The sequence below is a fragment of the Caloenas nicobarica genome, chromosome 2 (assembly GCF_036013445.1).
Source record: "Caloenas nicobarica isolate bCalNic1 chromosome 2, bCalNic1.hap1, whole genome shotgun sequence".
Classification (NCBI taxonomy): Eukaryota; Metazoa; Chordata; class Aves; order Columbiformes; family Columbidae; genus Caloenas; species Caloenas nicobarica.
The window spans coordinates 21650764-21669399 of record NC_088246.1 but is presented as its reverse complement, the minus strand read 5'-3'; the positions used below and the strand labels follow the sequence as shown (position 1 = coordinate 21669399).

At 37.5% G+C, this 18636-nt stretch overlaps 1 protein-coding gene across 1 annotated transcript; it reads left to right on the top strand.

The window, feature by feature from the left end:
- The first annotated feature begins 352 nt into the window (after positions 1-352).
- ARL5B (ADP ribosylation factor like GTPase 5B) lies at positions 353-18020 on the top strand. Its single transcript, XM_065628336.1, has 6 exons — positions 353-570; positions 7860-7920; positions 9116-9263; positions 12282-12365; positions 14043-14194; positions 16097-18020. Exons 1-6 carry the CDS (start codon positions 525-527, stop codon positions 16143-16145), a joined length of 540 nt encoding a protein of 179 aa, XP_065484408.1. The 5' UTR covers positions 353-524; the 3' UTR covers positions 16146-18020.
- Positions 18021-18636: the final 616 nt, after the last annotated feature.

Genomic DNA, 18636 nt, shown 5'->3' with positions numbered 1-18636 from the left:
ACACAGTGACGGCAGAAGGCCGCTGCCAGCGCAGAGCGGCAGCGCTCCCGCCCGGCACCGAGCACCGCGGCCGGGGAACAAGCACACCCCGACGCACCACTCCCTTGCCGGGCGGTTCCCTCTTCCCCGGCCGTGCGAGACCCCAAGCCCTTCGGCTCTTCACCAGCCCTGGGGAAAGCCCGGTCCCTCCTCGCAGCTCGCCCCGGCAGGACGCTGTCCCAACCGCCCCTTCCCGCCACAGCTCCCACACCCGCTCAGCTCACCAAGGTGGGCGTACGTGATGACGCACAGAGTGACGCGACGCCGCTGCCGCGTGGGCGTTGGGGCGGCCCCTCACGCCGTGCGGCCGTTGGCCGGGGCGGGGCGGGGCAACGGCGATTGCCCGTCCCCTTGCACTCCCTCACCCGACCGCTGGCCCGGGGCCGCCGCGGGCTGCGTCCGCCTGACGGGAACCGCGGGGCCGCCACCGCCGCCTGGCTGAGCCCGGGGTGCCCTGGGGGCTCGGCGGCGAGTTGAGGCGAGGCATGGGCCTGATATTTGCCAAGCTGTGGAGTCTCTTCGGTAACCAAGGTGGGCGCGGGGGCCCGAGCCGGCCGTGGGGAGGTGGGGCGGGCGGCGCGGCGGTGGTGAGGGGGCGAGCGGAGCCCGCGGGGCGGAGGGGGCCGCGGGCAGCCGTTGGAGGTCGGGGGTCTGCTCTGGTCGCCGAGCTTCCTCTGCGGGTGCGCCCAGGCAAAAAGTTGGGCTTCTCCCTGTGCAGCCTCTTGAGCGGGGGTTCCGCGGCGCCTCATGCTCGAAACCGCTTTGTTTCCCTGGCCGAGGTGGTCCCCACCGCCCCCGCTGGCTGCTCCAGGCACTTGGCTTACCCCGGGTAGCCCCTTCAAGCGCTGTGCTCCCGAGTTCGCAGAGTAGCGAATGCTGGTGCCGCTCGGGCATTCTTTTCATTGTTGTGGCGGCTGAAGCTTTGATGGACCGTGAAGGGCTTGTTTGTCTTTGTAGACCCTCTGCTCACAAGTCGGAGTCTGCTGTTAAAATCATGCTATTTTTATCTTTAATATCAAGAAAAAAAACCCCACGAAACTTGTGTCTGGGCCTCTGAGGTGAAGATTTGTTTATGTTTTGGCAAAGATGCTAGTTAAAAACAGTTAGTGACTCAAGAAAATCACTTCTTAAGCCAAGAATAAAAAGGTCGTAAGAGGATAGATAGCTTTCTGTTCCCTCCTACTCACTACACCCGACTGCACAATAATGGCTCATGCTCTAATCCAGAGTTCAAAACTTGTGGCTGTCACTGCCTTTAGCTCAGACAGTTATCAGGAAAATAGGAAATGATGTTTTATCTATTGATTTATTTATTTTCATTAGTCATGTTTACCTAGCCTTTTTTGGTTAGAAAATAAAGGAGTCAAGGAATTCAGTGTTTGTATTGTTTTTCCTTGGGGCTCTGAGTTTGCAGCAGGCAAACTGATGTTATTGTTGTAGTTCTCTCATCAGGCTTCCAAATATACACTTCAGTCCTCTTTTAAAGTTACTAAAAATGTAGTTAAGCTTTTTTTTGTGCAACACATTGTTGCCGGTACAATTTTGCAAGTTTTAGAAGGCAGGCACACCTGGTGTCCTGTTAGTAGTCTTGTCACTGTCAGTGCACATAACCCATTCTAATTACATAAATACCAGAGCAAAATCTTGGTGTGTGTACATATTAACATCTGTGGATCAAACTGTCTTTTCATGGGATGGGAGTGGGAGAAAGAGCCAGACCATTTATGTTTTCCCTGCATACACTATTCCACTGCGCCCTCCCTGAAGTCTTCTGAATTTGTTGTTGGTTTTGACTTGAATATTCTTATTTGTCTGAACTGGAAAGCCCATTTGGTAAGATAGAAGGTTCCTCCCATTCTCCAGAAAACTATTAAGTACTATCTTGGTTTTCATCAAATATTGCAATCTGCAACACCTCTCCTTCTGTGAAGGACTCCGAAGAGACATGTATAAGCAGAGAACTATCAGGAGAGAACTTCTTGTGGCTTTTAGTGTTGGTCTATATGATGCCTTCTCATGTCAATATTTATCTTCAGAAAGGAAGTAAGAGGTGCAGTTTCTTGGTTTGGTTTTCTGTGGTTTGTTGGGGGGGGGAGGGGGTGTTTGGTTTTGAGGGGTTTGTTTGTTTGTTTTTGTTAGTATACAACAACATTTGACTCTGTCGATTCCATTCCATTAGAGGAAAACATGCCCTTGTTACTGTCTGTTAATTCATGGAAGGAAAGTTACTCTTCATACATCTAAAATGTTAAAAATTAGTATCACAATTAAGATAAAAGAGGCAGTACAGTGAAATACTTACCATTATACTTTAATCCCAATGAGAAGCTTCTGGGGTGTGTTCTGGTCTTGTTTTGTTGTTCTTTTTCGTTTGGTTTGTTGGGTTTTTTTGTTGTTTATATGTTTGTTTGCCCCCTCTACTTTTGTTGACCATCGAGGAGGAAGTGAGTTTCTTTTCATAGCCAAAATTGAAATTCCAACCTAGAAAATTATGTTCAAACATAATTTTTTTACCCATCTAGTGGGAAATTATCTGATTACATGACCATTTTCCTCTAAATAATATTATTATTAATTAAAAAGGGTAGTAATTATTGAGTTTGTTTTGGTTGCTCATATAGTTATATCAAATCTAGACAATTTCTTGGAGAATTCATAGGGTGGCCCATGAAACTGCTTGCCGAGCAGACTAGCCCAGTAGCTTACACAATGCTTTTGACTATCTGGAGGGAATATTCTAAAGATGCAAATAAACCCTCATGTGTGTGGAGTATATCATTCAGTTCATCATGGCTAGTGTGGGTTGTGCCACAACTGTGGATTGTGTCTGAAGCACTTGATACTGACAAAATGGAAAGTTGAACAAAGCCAAGATTTAGAAAGTGCCATCTGCCTTCCATCAAGTAGAGCATGGGGGAGAAGGTGTGCCTAAGTGCTAGAAGATACAGAACAGGAAATCGTTGGCATTTCACTTCAGTGTTAATTATGCATTGCAGTTTTTCTTTACATAAATGTGAATAATAGCTGACCTGAAAATGCCCAATCTGAAACGTATTTGATTAATACTGTCTGGACATCATTAAAGAAATATCTACGGGTGAGCTAATACCATGAATTCACAGGGAGAAGATATGTTGATAGCTTTCTGAAAAATGTACATCTTAAGATAACTAACATCTTAAAATAAGCACCGTGCATTTTTGTGCTCAGGGTTCAGTGCAGTTAGAGTACGTGTGCCTTGTACGGAAGATTGAGTTCATTCGGAGTGACTTCTGCCTAGTGGGAAAACCTTGTAATGAAGGTACCTTACATCCTGCTAAAGCACTGAATGTCATTTTAATAATTTACACATCATGTTTACTACTTTACAATTTGAATCTCTTACCATCCTTTCCAATGGTAAGGATGAAGTAGGGAAAGGAAGGTTGAGAAGCTTGACCTAAGCTGTTTCTAAAGACAATCAGTGTTAATTATCTGTTGACTAATGTTATCTACTGACCTCTTCCAGCAGCATTTGTTACTCTTGGTATTTCACTGTTTTAGCCTTGTGACTTGGGTAGCATCTGTGTGTTCCTACCAGGGAGTTGAGCCAGTCTGTTGTTCTCTTTCAACTTGCTATACATGCAGCAGAAATTGTTCCAGTTGGTTCAGCCCATTTTGATTATGGTTACCCATTTTGGTAAGCCCAGACTGGCTCATGGTGAAGAATGTAATGGTTAGAATAGTATTGTGGGGCTTTGACCTGTGCTAGGAACTTCTAGAAGAGGAAAGCCTTTAGCTGTTCTTCCTGCTCCCCTGGCAGAATGCACTTGCTTTTCCATTGCAGTGCACCATCTACTCTCCAAATCAGGTACATGGGATTATGGAAGGAGAAAAGCTGCAGTGCAGACCAGTTTGAGGAAATTGGGTGACACCTGTGCTGATCTGTGAGTCAGTGACTGATGAAAGAGAGGAAGGCTAACAGCCTCTGCCCTGAGCTCAGTCTGTCAGGGAATATCTCTTTAGTTCTGTGGCTATCTTTGGAAGGGTTCATTTCCAGTTTGAGTTTGGTAGTAGTCTTTAAACAGTGGCTGGTTTTGTTTGGGTGGTAGTAGTGGACAAAACTGTTCCAGGACCTTGTTTAATATTCTTGTTTTCTGGTCTCCATGCCTTTTCAGTGCAGGGGTTAAAGACTGAAGGAGGGAGGACAATAAGCGTTTCTGACTCTTTGAGCTCTCAATATATATTGTCTCTTAATCTAGTAATTTAACAATGCAAAATAGAGATACTTTACTTAAAAGAGAAGCAATTGGCTTAAAAATAGACTTTTGTCTTTTTTCTAGGTAACTTACTGATGGCTTCCTGGTTCATTTTCCTCGTGTTTGAAATTGACAAAAACCATTGCCCGAGTATTGTTTTCATTTAACGCATTGTGCCCTGCAGCCATTTAAAGTCTAGTTACAAAGTGTCAGAAGTTCAAATTGAACTTACACTTATTTCGAAAATAACTTTTAAAAATGTTTAAAATATTAGACTTCAAAAATGACTGGCTTATGCTATGATTCAGTATTCAAATGGCCCAGACTTCTAAGCAACATGTAGTAATATCAATAAATGGTGGAGCAACTAACTTATTGCCTGTGTTAACATAAGGCTTAATAAAACTTCCTAGACTTATCATTCCTTCAATACTATCAAGATTGCTTTTAATGAAATCATAAGGAAAAAACAAGTGAATGTCAGTGACTGATAAAGGCAACTCTGACAATTGTCAGTACCTTATTCCTTTGTGTGTGTGACTGGTAGAGTTCTTTAAGAAGTTCACAAATCTGTATTTTAATTTTTTTTAATTATAGTCTTCCAGGTTTCTCTGAATAAATGCTATAGGTGTGGAACAGAAATAATAGTAAGCTCCAAGTAAAGGTGGTTAAACTTTTGTAAGTCTAAAGTTTACTTCACTTGGGCTTGCTGGCATTTCCCAGGCTGTACAGTCAGGTTAGCAGAAACCATTATCTGGAAAGCCAAATGGATTTCGGTTCCAGTGACTACTAAAGGCTACTTTCTTGTAATCTCAGCTGGCTCACACCTGCAGGCAGAGAGCCCAGAAAGACCTTGGCCCCCAGACAGTAACTGAGATAACAGTTAAGTTCTTACATACTCTTCGTTCCAACTTAAAAATGCTGAAAACTGACTTGGAGAAGAGCATTAATTCTGTTATCTTCTTATTTTCAAACTAAATCCAAACAACCACCATGCTAGCTATGAAAAATGAAAGTTTCTAACTGTATGATGAAAATTAACTTGCTTGCAGTCAAACTAGTGCATAAGTTCACGTTTTTCCTCTAATGCACGTATATAAGTAAAAATTCTGTAATCTAACCAAACTAGACAGAAATGCAACTTCTGAGTATGTTTGTAACTGAAGAAGTTTTCCGTTACCATAGATGACAATTCTGAAAGCACCTGCTATTAATAAAGGTGAAAACTATTTGTATGGGATACTGATATATTTCATCTTATTATTTTCATCCCCAAATCAACATCAATTAACACTTGTATGACTGTTTCTTGTTTGTACTTATTCAGTTGCTCTATAAAATACCATTTGACTGAGTAACACACACAAGCTGTGCCTTTTATTTCCCATATAGTGTTGAACCATTCATGCCTCAGTGGCTTTCAAAAGCAGTCATCTCAGTGGGAATTATTTTTTTTTCATTACTTTAAGTAGCGTGATATTGTTGCATCCAATGCTTTTCTCATTCATTCCTGAGTAAGACTCTGTATTCTGATGTGAAGGTGGGAAGAAGCAGTGTAATGCTGACTGGAATTCCTTTTCTTTTCCTCTTTGAAAATAACTCAAACAAAATGCTGAAGAAGTAGAGTCATCTTCCAGATAGTACTTGACAATATGGCTGTTTTGAAAACAACAGAAGGTCATTTCTGTGTTTGAACTTCAAAAGCCCTTAAAACTGAAGAAGAGATGGACAGTCTAGCTATGTGGCATGGTTTATTAGAGTTGAAAGCAGAGGGAAGTAAGTACCATTTATGTATTGGGAAAGGTTATTAATTACTGATGCTGCTTCTTATGGGGCTAAAAGTATTACTGGATTTAAGGCCAGGCAAAGTTCTTTCCTTGGAATGCGTTGGCAGGATGCAGCAGTAGGGGCACAAATACAAGGAAATGTGTTTCAATGTTTGTCAGGGCTGTATCCCATAGCAAAACTTCTAAAAGTCCCAAGCAAGAGAATGTTTTATTAAAATCACTTTCAGTATGAAAAGATCTAGGTGGTTATCTATAAATAGATTAAAACTAACAAACAACAAAAAACAGACAAACAAACCCCACTTTAATTCTTCCTTAAAACACCCACTTGCAGGCAAAAAACCCACCAATTTGATATTTTTTGATAGAACTTCTGACCTTATAGTAATTTGTTGTATGTCTTGTAGATAGAATGTGGTATGTTAGAGGAAATCTTTAAGCTGTGAACCATGTTTTGCTTTGGAATAGGTGCAAGTTTTACTTCTAGTATTCATTTGTAAATTCTCTGCGCTCAAGTGATTTGCTTTTTTGTCAGTAAGCAGGTCAGTATCTTCTAACTTGACACATATATCAAAAGAACCACCATTCTAATTGGCTGTGCTGCTATATTTGAAATTCTAAGAAGACGTAACTACAGAGAAACATATAAATTCTGGTATTTTTTTGTCGGTTTTGTTTCTCCTGGGCCTGGAAAAAGAACATTGCAGCATTTGGAAGATCACTATTCTATAAGCTGGACTTTCCAGCAGGTTGAGGGAGGTGATCCCTTCTGCTCAGTGCTGGTGAGGCCTCACCTTGGAGCAGCATGTCCAGTTCTGGGCTTCTCAGTACAAGAGAGTTGTGGACATACTGAAGAAAGTCCAGAGAATGGCCACAAAGATTGTTAAGGAACTGGAGCATCTCACATATAAAAAAAAACGTTGAGAGAACTAAGGCTGTGTAGCCTTGAGAAGAAGAGGCTCAGAGGGGGTCTTATTAATGTATATAAATAACTGAACAGAGGTTGCAAAGAAGATGGAGCCAGGTTCATCTCAGTGGTGCTCAGTGACAGGGCCAAAGGCCATGGGTACACACGGAAACAGAGGAGGTTCCCTTCAAACATCAGGAAATGCTTTTCACTGTGAGCATGACTGAGCACTGGCACAGGCTGCACAGGGAGGTTGTGGAGTCTTTGTCCTTGGAGATACTCAAAAGCCATCTGGACATGGTCCTGGGCAACTGGCTCTAGGTGGCCCTACTTGAGCAGGGGGTTTGAACCAGATGATCTCCAGAAGTATCTTCCAACCTCAACCCTTCTGTTGTTCTGTGACTTTTCAGTTCAGAAATTGCAATGTTGGAATTTTTTATTTATTCAAAATACAGCTTCCTCTTAGTTTTTACTGTGCGCATGATGGTGGTCCCTTAACAAGTGGTTATTACTGAGCCTTGAATGTTAGGCTAGTACTTTGCGCAGCCTTTGGATGTTTGATGATGTTCTTAAGCTAATTCACTGCTATATTTTTCATTGTACTTTTCTTTCCAAAACGAGATTTTTTTTTAAATGAAGTAATAATATTAGTAGGCATTCCTTTATGAAAACTTGCAGTACTGACTTTTCCTAAAACTGTAGTCTCAAGAGAAGATGAGGCTTTGTGGATTTTTTTTTTTCCTGTCCTGAAGTCAACAGTAGTCTTTGTAAGCTATTGAAATCAGACAAACAAGCAGTTGCTTTCTTCAGTAAGGAAAAGTGATTAACCAGAATTCTAATTGTTGCTGTTTCTAGTAATTTATTCTTGTCTTTTTTGTGTATACACAGAGCACAAAGTAATCATAGTGGGACTTGATAATGCTGGAAAGACTACTATTCTTTACCAATTGTAAGTATATGAGCTATTTTGTTTTTCTGTTTACATTTTAGTTTTTGTCACTGTTTAATCATTGAAACTTCAGCTTTGCAACCTGGCAGAATCTCTAAGGTTCTAAATGATAAAGTGAAGGAACTGCAGTGTTTTAAAACTGAACTGTAAATTGAACAACAAAATTGTACATATAAGCACAAAGTGATTTTGCAATCAAAGCCTATCTTTATTTCTAAACATAGAAATAATCCTGTCATCAATAACTGCAGAGAAGAAATTGATTTCTAAATTAAGGGAAATTCTAGCCACTCTGCAAAAATCCATAAATGTTTCCATGTGTTTCCAGATTCCAGTGTCTAAAATTTGTGATGGAAGATTCCTCAAGATAGTATTTCCTCTTGCCTAGATCCTACCTTAAGCATTTTCAATAGCATCATTGCACCCAAATCTTGCCAGCATTACAAGAATGTCTATGATAAATTCAATAATTTTGGCAGGATCATAATTACTGTTGTAATTGTGGAAGAGAAGGAAGGTGTAGCCAAATTACTATGCATATATTTGGATACAAAGGCAGCAGAGGATGTTTTACAAAGAACCTTTTTGTAAACACTTTTGACAAAGCTTAAAGTTAGAACTGAGACATTTTCAGCTGTGTAAACAAACAGTTCTTAGGAATTTGTTTTAATATTGAGTTACTAAGTTGAGAGCTCTGATAAAATTGTATTCTGATTCATATTTTGGACAGTTTACTGTTCCCCTTATTTGGGATATTTAGAAGAGCAACTTCTGCATTGAAACAAGTGCATTTTAAGTATCTGTTAAAGAGTGTCCTTTAAAAAGAGAAGCCTATTATACCAAATGTATAAACATCTGCATTTTAAGCCTTCTACGTGCTTGTTTTTTGTTTCTGATGTCTTTAAGCAGGTCTACATTCTCTGCTACAAAAGCACACTAGAGCTTCATCGATGACAGTTTTCAGTCCAAATTCAAATTGAACTAATATTTTTACTAAAGAACTGCTTTTAAATATTTGCTTTATTTCTATAAAAAATGAAATGTGTAGCTTTTTGAAATACGCCTCGTTTTTAAATCTTTTTTATCAGAGCTAGACATATTTACTTTTTCTGCAACAAATTTGTTGTAACTGAGCTGTGACAAGCCTTGTGGATTTCACTGGTTGGTCTTTATGGTGTGGTATTGTTTCCTTTAGCTTAATGAATGAAGTGGTTCATACTTCTCCAACCATAGGAAGCAATGTAGAAGAAATAGTGGTGAAAAACACTCATTTCTTAATGTGGGATATTGGAGGACAAGAATCATTACGGTCATCGTGGAATACCTATTATTCAAACACAGAGGTATGAGAAGCTGCTTTGAGATCTGGAAATTCAATAAGTTTGTTTGAAATTGTATTTTTTTAAAGATTGCAGCTGTATTATTCTTAAATCTTTTTGAGGAAGAAAAAAACCAAAAAGTGTAAGGTGTCTCTGGTATGCAACCAATTTTCTGGTAATATCTGAAGTATTTTTGCTGTGTACTTTACAGTAATGTTTGATTTGTGGCATAAAATGTGAAGTCAGACTTTTTTCCTAGACAATGAAATGATATCAGAATACATTTCCAATCAAATGAGGTTTTTTGTATGCTTTTTCAAGTAGATTAAAAAGAAAATTTTGCAATGTACTTTGCAGATTCGTTGAGGATTTGCAGGGGTTAACCTAGCTTCTGTACATCTAGTCTGAAATGTTTCTGAAGTAACAATGATTAAGGATGAGGAATGAAACTTTCTCTAGGCAGCAGTATTTAAAAAGCTCATCAGATTGTGGCTTTTATCCAAAGGGTAAAGGAAAGTGTAGCTGTGCAGCACCCAGGAGGTAACTGGCAAAGCTGCCATTGCTGGAAAAGTTGGAGTAGAACTTGGCAACAGTTGTCTTTTGGGGGTTTGTTTTTATGCCAGTCTTTTTGATGCAAAGAGGTTATCAACAAAACATGCACATAAAATCTCTGTAGCCTCACTTTGAGGCTTCTACATTGATGTAAAAGATTTTGGACTTAATTTCTTAGTGTTTCTACTAAAAGTAGAGACCTCTTGTACATGTTACTCAGTATATAAGCATTCCATCATCCCGTGAAACGAGTTTTTCTGCCTTATGACTCTCTTTGAGAAGGGTATTTAGAGTGATCCCCCCAGATGTTCAGAAATGGTTTTGTTTACTGAAAGCCTGGTGATCATGCCTCAACCTTCATCTCTAGTATTTTAAACTTATTTCTAATTTTATCTGAAAAGTATGGGTACATCTAAGACACGCTCATATGAGGGTGAAGAGACTTCTGCCAGCATTGTCTGATACAATAAGTTATTCTCAGTGAACAAATATCAATCTTTTATTTTGGAATTTGAGGAGATGCATGTATTAGTTCTGTGTGTTTGGGGGTTTTGTTGTTGGTTGGTTTGTTTGTTTGCTCTTATTTTGTTGTTGTGGGGTTTTTTTTAATCCTATTTGGGATGTTCTTCATCATGTTCTGGCTAGTAAGTGTTTGAAATCCAGTCCTTTCTAGCACTAGGAAAGAAGTACTTTCCCTTTACTTAGAAGCTTTGTCTGCTTGAAACAGTTGAGGAAGAAAAGGGATCTGTTCAATATGCTAATCCATAGCCTTCACAATACAAATAATTCCTTTACTGTTCATCCTCATCTGCTAGACATCTCAAAGTCACAGCAGTATTAAATTGACTTAGTTTTTTATACTTTGTGGTCATTTTCAAAGGATAATGAATCTCCTTAATTTTTTAAGGCAAAGTGTTTTGAAGCATATTTTGGAAAATTAAAGTGGTGACTTCTAATCTTCCTTTTTTGTTACTATCTCTCCTTTCTATTTCCTTATCTGTAAATTAAACCAATCTAAATGAGATCTTTGAAGTAATGTAAAAATCCCACAAATAAGCTTTTCAGTGCATACCTGTCCTAATTAGTTTCAACTTAATATGGCTAATTCTACAATTCTGTTTTAAGAGTCAGAGCATATTCTTACGGAAGGGATATTGAGACAGGCTTACAGACACAAGATTTGGGGGAAGAGGAAAGGGGAGGGAGCTCTCATGGTTAAGTTATTGGGGGTGGGATTACTGTAACAAAAAGAGTTCTAGTAAAAGAGAAAAGGGATGCAAAAGTATTCCCATCTGGGCAGAAAAGTGATGGAGTCTCTCAGATGAATGTCATCTCCTTGGTTTCCTCTCCAGGGTAGTGTGTGTTCCCTGTAACTTTTTTTTTTTTTTTAAGCAGTATCTGTATAATTTTCATCAGAAAATGTTTGATCTTCCTGCTGGTTGTTCCCACCTATGATGCTGTTAGCACAGCTTGGAGCACACTCTGGGCAGGGCAAGTGTTGGACACTGATCAGTTGTTACGGTTTGTGCACACCTACTATTGTGTAATGCTTCCAAGCATTTAATTGAGCGTTACCCACTACATAACACCATGTCCTTTTCCCTTCCAGTGCTAGGTTATAAAATAGAAACTACAACACAAGGGGCAGAAAGAGTGGGTAAAAGAGAGTAATTTTCATACCAGTGACAATCGCTTCCAATGGGAGACCAGATATACCAGACCCTGCAGTGTCTCAGGATTCACAAGTGCACGGCCATGAGAATAATGTGCCTGGCAGGAACAGTAAGAGTAAAATCACTGCTATAGCATCTCCAAGTGCCTGGGTGGAATGGTGCAAAGTTGTCAGTGAGAAGCCAACTGCAGAGGCCGTTTTCATTACAAAGGTTTAAGGTGTTATGCAACAACATAATGCTAAGCACTACAGGTACATATAGCTTTCTGAGGTCTGATTTACTACTTTGAAATAACATTTCTTATGCCCTGTGAGTAAGATAGTGCTAAATTGCTAAAAATGCTTCTTTGAAAATAGGGAATTTCAATTTCAGTTTTATAGTGTTCAGAGTATTCAAGTAGTAGTGGACAGTAATATTAATAGCTGTTTTCATTGATGACTGTGTAGCAAGTTTGTCATCCACATTTTAAATGTAATCCATTATCTTCAGGTGCTTTTGGTACCTACGTCACTATTTTGCTTATGATGTAGGGCCTAAAAATCCACCACAGAGATTTAACCATAGTAAATGAAAGTAGATCTTAATAGCAGTATTGAAATGTGCAAGCACAATCTTTTTTTAAAAAAAAAAAAACTTCATGTATGATACCCAGCGCTCTAGCGAAAGACTGTAAGAATAAACCTTGTTCTATTTTCTACTGTGCTCTGAGAGTCTATGTCTGTCTTACAGGAAGACTTATGCTAGTGGTCTCTTGAAAACTTGCTTTCTGTAATTTATACTTTGCACTTATGTACTGTACTATTGTTTTCTCCCCTAGTTCATCATTCTTGTTGTTGACAGCATTGATAGAGAGCGACTTTCTATTACAAAAGAAGAACTTTATAGAATGCTGGCTCATGAGGTATGATGGGGAGTTGGGATAGTAGTTTTCTTTTGTTGTGAACAGTCACATAATGTTACATGCTTCTTATGTCAGCAAAAATTACTGTCACAAAAAAATTTCTGAGCCTAAATGTGTATGCATGTTGGTCACATTTTAAAACTATGTAAATTATAAATAAACAGGAAAATTATTATCAAGCAATTTGCTAATAGGACTTGCTTGATTGTAATCAAATCACTCTTTACTTTGCAAACGTTGAACTTGTAAAATATCTTAAACTTCATATTAATGTAACTAAGTATTTTTTTTCTCTACCACTAACTCTTCTGTCAGTTAAATGGTTTACATTTCATCAAACTTTAAAAAAAAAAAAATTTTAGAAAGTAGGCAATTCCATTTTTCTTTCTTGTTTGTTTTAATCTGGATCCTTAAAATTAAGGACCATTTCTAATCCTATAGATAAATTGGTTTCAATTCAATTTCCTTCTGAATTATTTTGTTTGTAGTTTTATTATTATATGTTGTATTGATGCCTGTTCAACACTGGGTCAACTCCCTCAAACATCCTAAATTAACATCTACGTTGGATTAGCTAAAGTACATTAAAACCTTCTGTGATCACTCTCAAGCTAAATTAGGGTTGTTTTAAATCTAAATATCTGTTCATTTTGGAAGGAAAAGTATTTAGTACAGTGCAAGTAATTCTGTGCAGTTCATTTCTCTGAGGGATTTGCATTGTTTCAAATGAGTAAGGTTTTTGCTTTGTAGTTTGTGGTAATGTCATTTGGGTCTGGTGGTAAGGAGCAAATATACTACCAAGAAAAGGTGGAAAGATTACTTTTTGTGGTGAAGTTTTTGTCTTGTAATTTATTAGTTTCCAGTGTTATAAACTCTAACGAGATTGTGGTCTACCATGTCCTGAAAACAGACCAAGACCAAATTACTTGTAGGAGTGAATTTTCAACTTTGGACCATAAATATTTGGAGAAATAATCTCAATTCTATATTCATTTAGATGTATTGGACATTTCTAATTACAACTGTTGGCTTCCTGAATACTGCATTTGTGTACCCTTCTGCACTTCTAAAATCATACATCCCAGTTCTTCTCTCATTGCCATGTGGAATCCTTATTTCATACAGAAACAAAACAACTTTTTATTAGTTTCTGTTTTTACTAAAGTTGTTGCAGCATTATTAGAGCTTCCTTTTGGGAACAATAGGATAAAACTTCCAATAATTTAGATAGCTTTCTTAAATTATTACTGCTTTAATTACTATAGACTTTGTTTAATGAAGTTGAAAGTAATTTCAAGGGAATGATACTAGCATTTTCCATTCGAATAGTATCTAATGTAGACTTTGAAGTGTTTATCCAGTAATAGTTCTACTGGCTGGATGGTTTGAAGCTTTATGAAATACATTTTAACAAGATTTTCATTAGTTAACATATGAACATGTGGTCAACACCAAAAGGATAGTCGTATAATACATGATAATTTGATTCTCTGTGGTGGAGAACACTTCTGAATAAATTGGTTTCTTGAGTCTTAGTGTAATTAATTTTTAATGCAGTAAGTCTGTTAAAACTCTGTCCTGCTGTGTAAATGTAGATTAGCTTGAAGAACTTCAGTTAACACAATAGCCTTTTAGTTCTTTATAATAACTATTATGAATACTCTAAATTATTTCTAGGATTTACGGAAGGCTGCAGTTCTCATCTTTGCAAACAAGCAGGACATGAAAGGTTGCATGACAGCTGCTGAGATATCTACATACCTCACCCTTAGCTCCATAAAGGATCACCCGTGGCACATTCAGTCCTGTTGTGCTTTGACAGGAGAAGGGTAAATGCTTGTACTTGGTATAGTAAAGATGGTAAATGAGAATACTGCTTTAGAAGCTTATTGACACCCATGTGGATTTCCTGAAAGAATATATTTTCTGAGCGTTGCAGTCAGAGGGACACTTTGAAATTTTCCTTCTCTTTATTGAACCTTGTAGGTTTTTTTTCATTGCTCAAACTCCAAATTTGGATGAAAGTTTTCCAGCGTATTGTTAAAAAAACCTCAACAAAAAAACCCCATGCCAACACCCCTCCCGCACCCAAATATGGAGCTGTTGGCATAGTTGTTTACTCCCTGTGCACTACCCTCTCATTCTGGGTGGCTTTGTGTAGTTAAAAAACCTGCTCTAGTCTTCCTTTGCATTCTGATCTGCCATAATCTTCTAAGGGTGGTGGTGGAGTGGTTTTGTGGTTTTTTTTGGTTGGTTGGGTTTTTTTGATAAGCATTCAAATGTAGTTTGGATTGAAAGATACATAGATCTGGCATAAAACAAAATTGTGAAACTTTTGTACCTTATGCCAGCAATTACTAAAATGGAAAGCTGAGCTTTCCATATGTCTATAAAGATCAGAAAACATTTTGGATGCCTGTAACAAGTTGGATAGTGTCTTGCTTATGTGATTTGAAGTGTGCTAATGTTTCATCTTGATTCTTAAAGCAGTCTTCTAATGTGTCATAGTTAGAGGTTTTTTCAGCTGTGTTGTACAACCTTTACATTTATCTAGTCTAGTGACATCAAAAATAGTGAATCCAACTGAGTATTTGAGAAGTGAGAACATCTTCAGCACTTCTAGCATGAAGCATTTTCTAATGTAATGGAAGTGTCTTGTAGATTGATCGGTAGCATTCACTTCCTTAGGGTGGGATGTGTTAGTGAAAGCGAACTGGTTGTTTGCTTGAGTCTTTGGATTGTATCATTTCATTCCAAGAGTTAACTCTGCTTTCCTACTACCAGTTTTGCCAAAGTCGCTTTTCTGTACTAACTTAGATCTTCAGTAAGTTGTCATTTGGAGGAAGGTAGAAATTAATGAATATGAAGTTTACTTTAGAAACATTGGCCATCCTAGGCTGCTGCTTTCTTATTTAAAAAAAAAGAAGAATAATTAGAATAATTAAAACTGTGACAGGAGTGAGACCAACTCATAAAAAAAATTCCCAGAGTTACACTGATGAGCTGAAGCTTCCTTGGGAGGATCTGGCCGAAGACTAGGGAGATTAGCACTGTGCAAGTGAAGCTAGAACTCTTGGATAGCTACGTTGTTATATACGGTACGAAGGCAAAGTTTAAAGGTGGTATAAACTGGGCAGCTAGGTCCCTAGAACATCAAAGAAAAGCGAAAACTTTTACGTAGCGATGCAAATTGATTGAGTAAGCAGATTAGATCTCGTGCAGTCTTGGTGTTGAATATAAACATATTTTAATTTTGTAGTGGGCTTTTGGAGTTCTTAATACACTGTACTTTCATGAACTAGTTCAGTCTGGGTACCTGACCTTTGTCTTTTAATATTAGTATGTAAAGCTAGCTTTCAAGTAGGCTGTCTTCCATGGGAAACCTGATTTAAAAAAAAAAAAAAAACAATCCCACACCACTAAATTTAATCTGTTACCCTGTACTTATGAGTAAGTGTGTTAAGAATAGTGTCTTTTAGATTTACAAGGGGAAAAAAATGAAAGGAGTGTCAAGCTTCAACAAAATAGCATGCTTGACCATCTTCTCGTGGTTAAAGCCTAAGCAGACTTAGTTTAAAACACTATTTACTCTGTTCAAGTTTCAATCCCAATTCCAGCTGATTTTATTTTATTTATTTTAAGTAGATCTTTTTAAACATGAAAACAAGTAGAAAATTCTTTAAAGAAATTGGAATAGAACCAGTACCAAAATAATATCTCTTATCTTTCAGGTTATGCCAAGGCTTGGAGTGGATGTCCTCTCGTATTGGAGTGAGATAGCTGCTTTTTTTTTTTTTCCCCCAAAAGAAGAGACTTCTATTTATCCTGTGAACATGTACATTTTTCTGTACTTCTGGCTGCGGAGGCAGTGACCATGTTTAATTTATATCAGCCAATCCCCAAGCTGTACTTGAATCAAGTGCAGTTGAACTGAAACACAAAGTATTTTCTTAACTTTTTTAAATACACTAATCTTCAACTAGATGAACGTATGTGAATCTGTTTTTAAACATTGAAATTCCTCTGAATATGTAGTCTAACTTTTTAAATGATAGCTTTTAAAAATCTGTTTTCTCATCGTCAGTATTTCATACTTCCTCTTTCTAAATAGCTTATATAACTTACTAACATAAATGAATGCGGTTTGTTTCATAATGAGAAAGTAGTGAGTAGATTGACTTTACTCTGGCATAGCTTTAGCCCCTAAGGATAACCGTATCTCCAGCTGGGCTTCCTTGGAACATCACTAAAGTTCCAGCCAGCAGAGGAGTTAATAGTTATGAATGCAAATTTTTAAGTGCTGAACAAGTTAGTTATAGTTAATATTGTGCTGGCTTTCAACCTGGTACATAACGGAACTTCTGCCTTAAATCTGTTTCATTCTCAGTTTCTCTGGTAAGTAGTTCTAGGATATAATTCTTTTACTTGAAAATGCATCTCTGTACAGTGGATAAAAATTTTGTTTAAAGTGCTGGTTTAGTCATTTAGAACTTGAATACCTTTCTAAAAACAATCCTCTTGATAATTAAATTTGGAATCATGACAGCCAGTGTTATGTGTAGACTTGCTGTAATCTGTTAAAATTTTAAATACTGTATATGTGAGCCTGCCTTACCTTTTAGTGAGTGTTGTTTTCTAAATGAATGCAAAGTCAAAAGGGAATCCAGATTTATAAACAGAACAAAAATAATGGTGCTGTACCTGTAGACTTCAGAGTGAAGCTAATCTTGACATTTATTTACCTACTATCAAATATGTTTTCAGATTCTATTGCAAAGAAAGTATTTTGCCTTAGTCTTTGTTTTTAGTCTTATTTGCAGGAGCAAGGAACTTTTGATGGTGTTTGAATTAAATTCATTCACCTGAAATTTAGGAACTAAAAGGTGAAAAAGTAGAGAGCTTCCAATTGAAAGACAGGTGTTGAAAGATTGGACCTAACTCTCAATTTGAAGGGAGTGAAGTTAAATCTGTAAAGAGAATCTAAAGCTATGGATGAGGTTAACTGAGAACATTAGAAGAAAAAAAAAAAAAATAGCATACACCCAGTTCCTAGTGGAATCCCAGCAGCAGTCAAGGATCTAACCTACATAAATGCTTTTGAGGCTTTCCAGAAGCACCATCCTGCGCTTTTGTGTGCCTAAAACCCATGTAGTCAGGTTACTGGAACCATTATGCCAATTGACTAGAATCCTTCAATGACAAAACGTTTTTGATAAATCTTGTTTTGATAATTCAAGCACACTGAGTTTTCTCTAATAAAATTTTAAGTTTTGTAAATGAAATTTGTTTCAATTTTTATTTGAACAAAGCATAATAAAATTTTTAAAGTATCAGAAAATAATGTCATGTTAAAAAGAAGACTGAATAGATGTGGAATCAGTGACTGTTTGAATGAAGTTACATATTAATGCTGGTTAGCAGAAGTCACATTTAGGAGAAAGACTATGAGTGTCAAGTCAAAATGGTCAGAAAATAGTTTGCATCAGTGAAAAGTAGTGCTTAAAGAAAAAAAGGAATATAAAGCAAGGTTAAAATCTGGTATTAAAGCTTCTTGCTCTGATGTTCAAGCTAACAACTGTTTTAATGTGTGAAAATAAGATTTGTTTTTTTCTTAGGGAAGCAAATTATAAATGAAAAAATAAAATAATACTGTGAACGAGGTTTCTTGTTTGGTGACTTAATAATTTCAGTTCATAACGTAGGTTTATTTTTATGTAATTGAAAATGTATTCCAGAATATTCATAAAAAGCACTAGCTGGGTGTATAGCCCTTTGATTATTAAAAGAAAAAAAAGAGGCAGCAAGCATGATTTTATATTTAACACTTTCCAGGTAAAACTATTTGTAAATGTGTAGTTTGATAACTAAATCCAGTCTTACCTGAGGTAATACATCTAAGTTTGATTAGGAGAAATGGTCATATTGTAGACTTTAGAATATCAGAATAATGAAAGTTTGCTTTTAATTCCTTAACACTGATGGCCTTTGAGTGCCTTTACAGAACAAAACATTCTTTTGACAACAGCTATGATTTTGGTCACCCTACTGCTTCATTTTCTACAAGTTTTCCATTTATGGTATCAGGTTTTTTTCTTGGCATTTATGCTGTGGGTTGGGTGTGGTTTTGTTTTTTTTTTTTTGAAAAAGGCTTTGTGTGGAATTTTGGGATGTTTGTTTTTTATCACCTTCAGAGCCTCTTAAACTGAAATGAGTTTGATTAAAAACATTTTTACAATGGGGTGCTTTAGAACACTTCGTGTGTCTTTGCACT

What these genes read in the sequence shown, in the direction of transcription:
- ARL5B (XM_065628336.1), top strand. Translation starts at nt 525, where the DNA reads ATGGGCCTGATATTTGCCAAGCTGTGGAGTCTCTTCGGTAACCAAG. An exon ending in ACTACTATTCTTTACCAATT is followed by an intron (nt 7,921 to 9,115) that starts GTAAGTATATGA and finishes TGTTTCCTTTAG; the next exon opens with CTTAATGAATGAAGTGGTTC. An exon ending in CCTATTATTCAAACACAGAG is followed by an intron (nt 9,264 to 12,281) that starts GTATGAGAAGCT and finishes TTTCTCCCCTAG; the next exon opens with TTCATCATTCTTGTTGTTGA.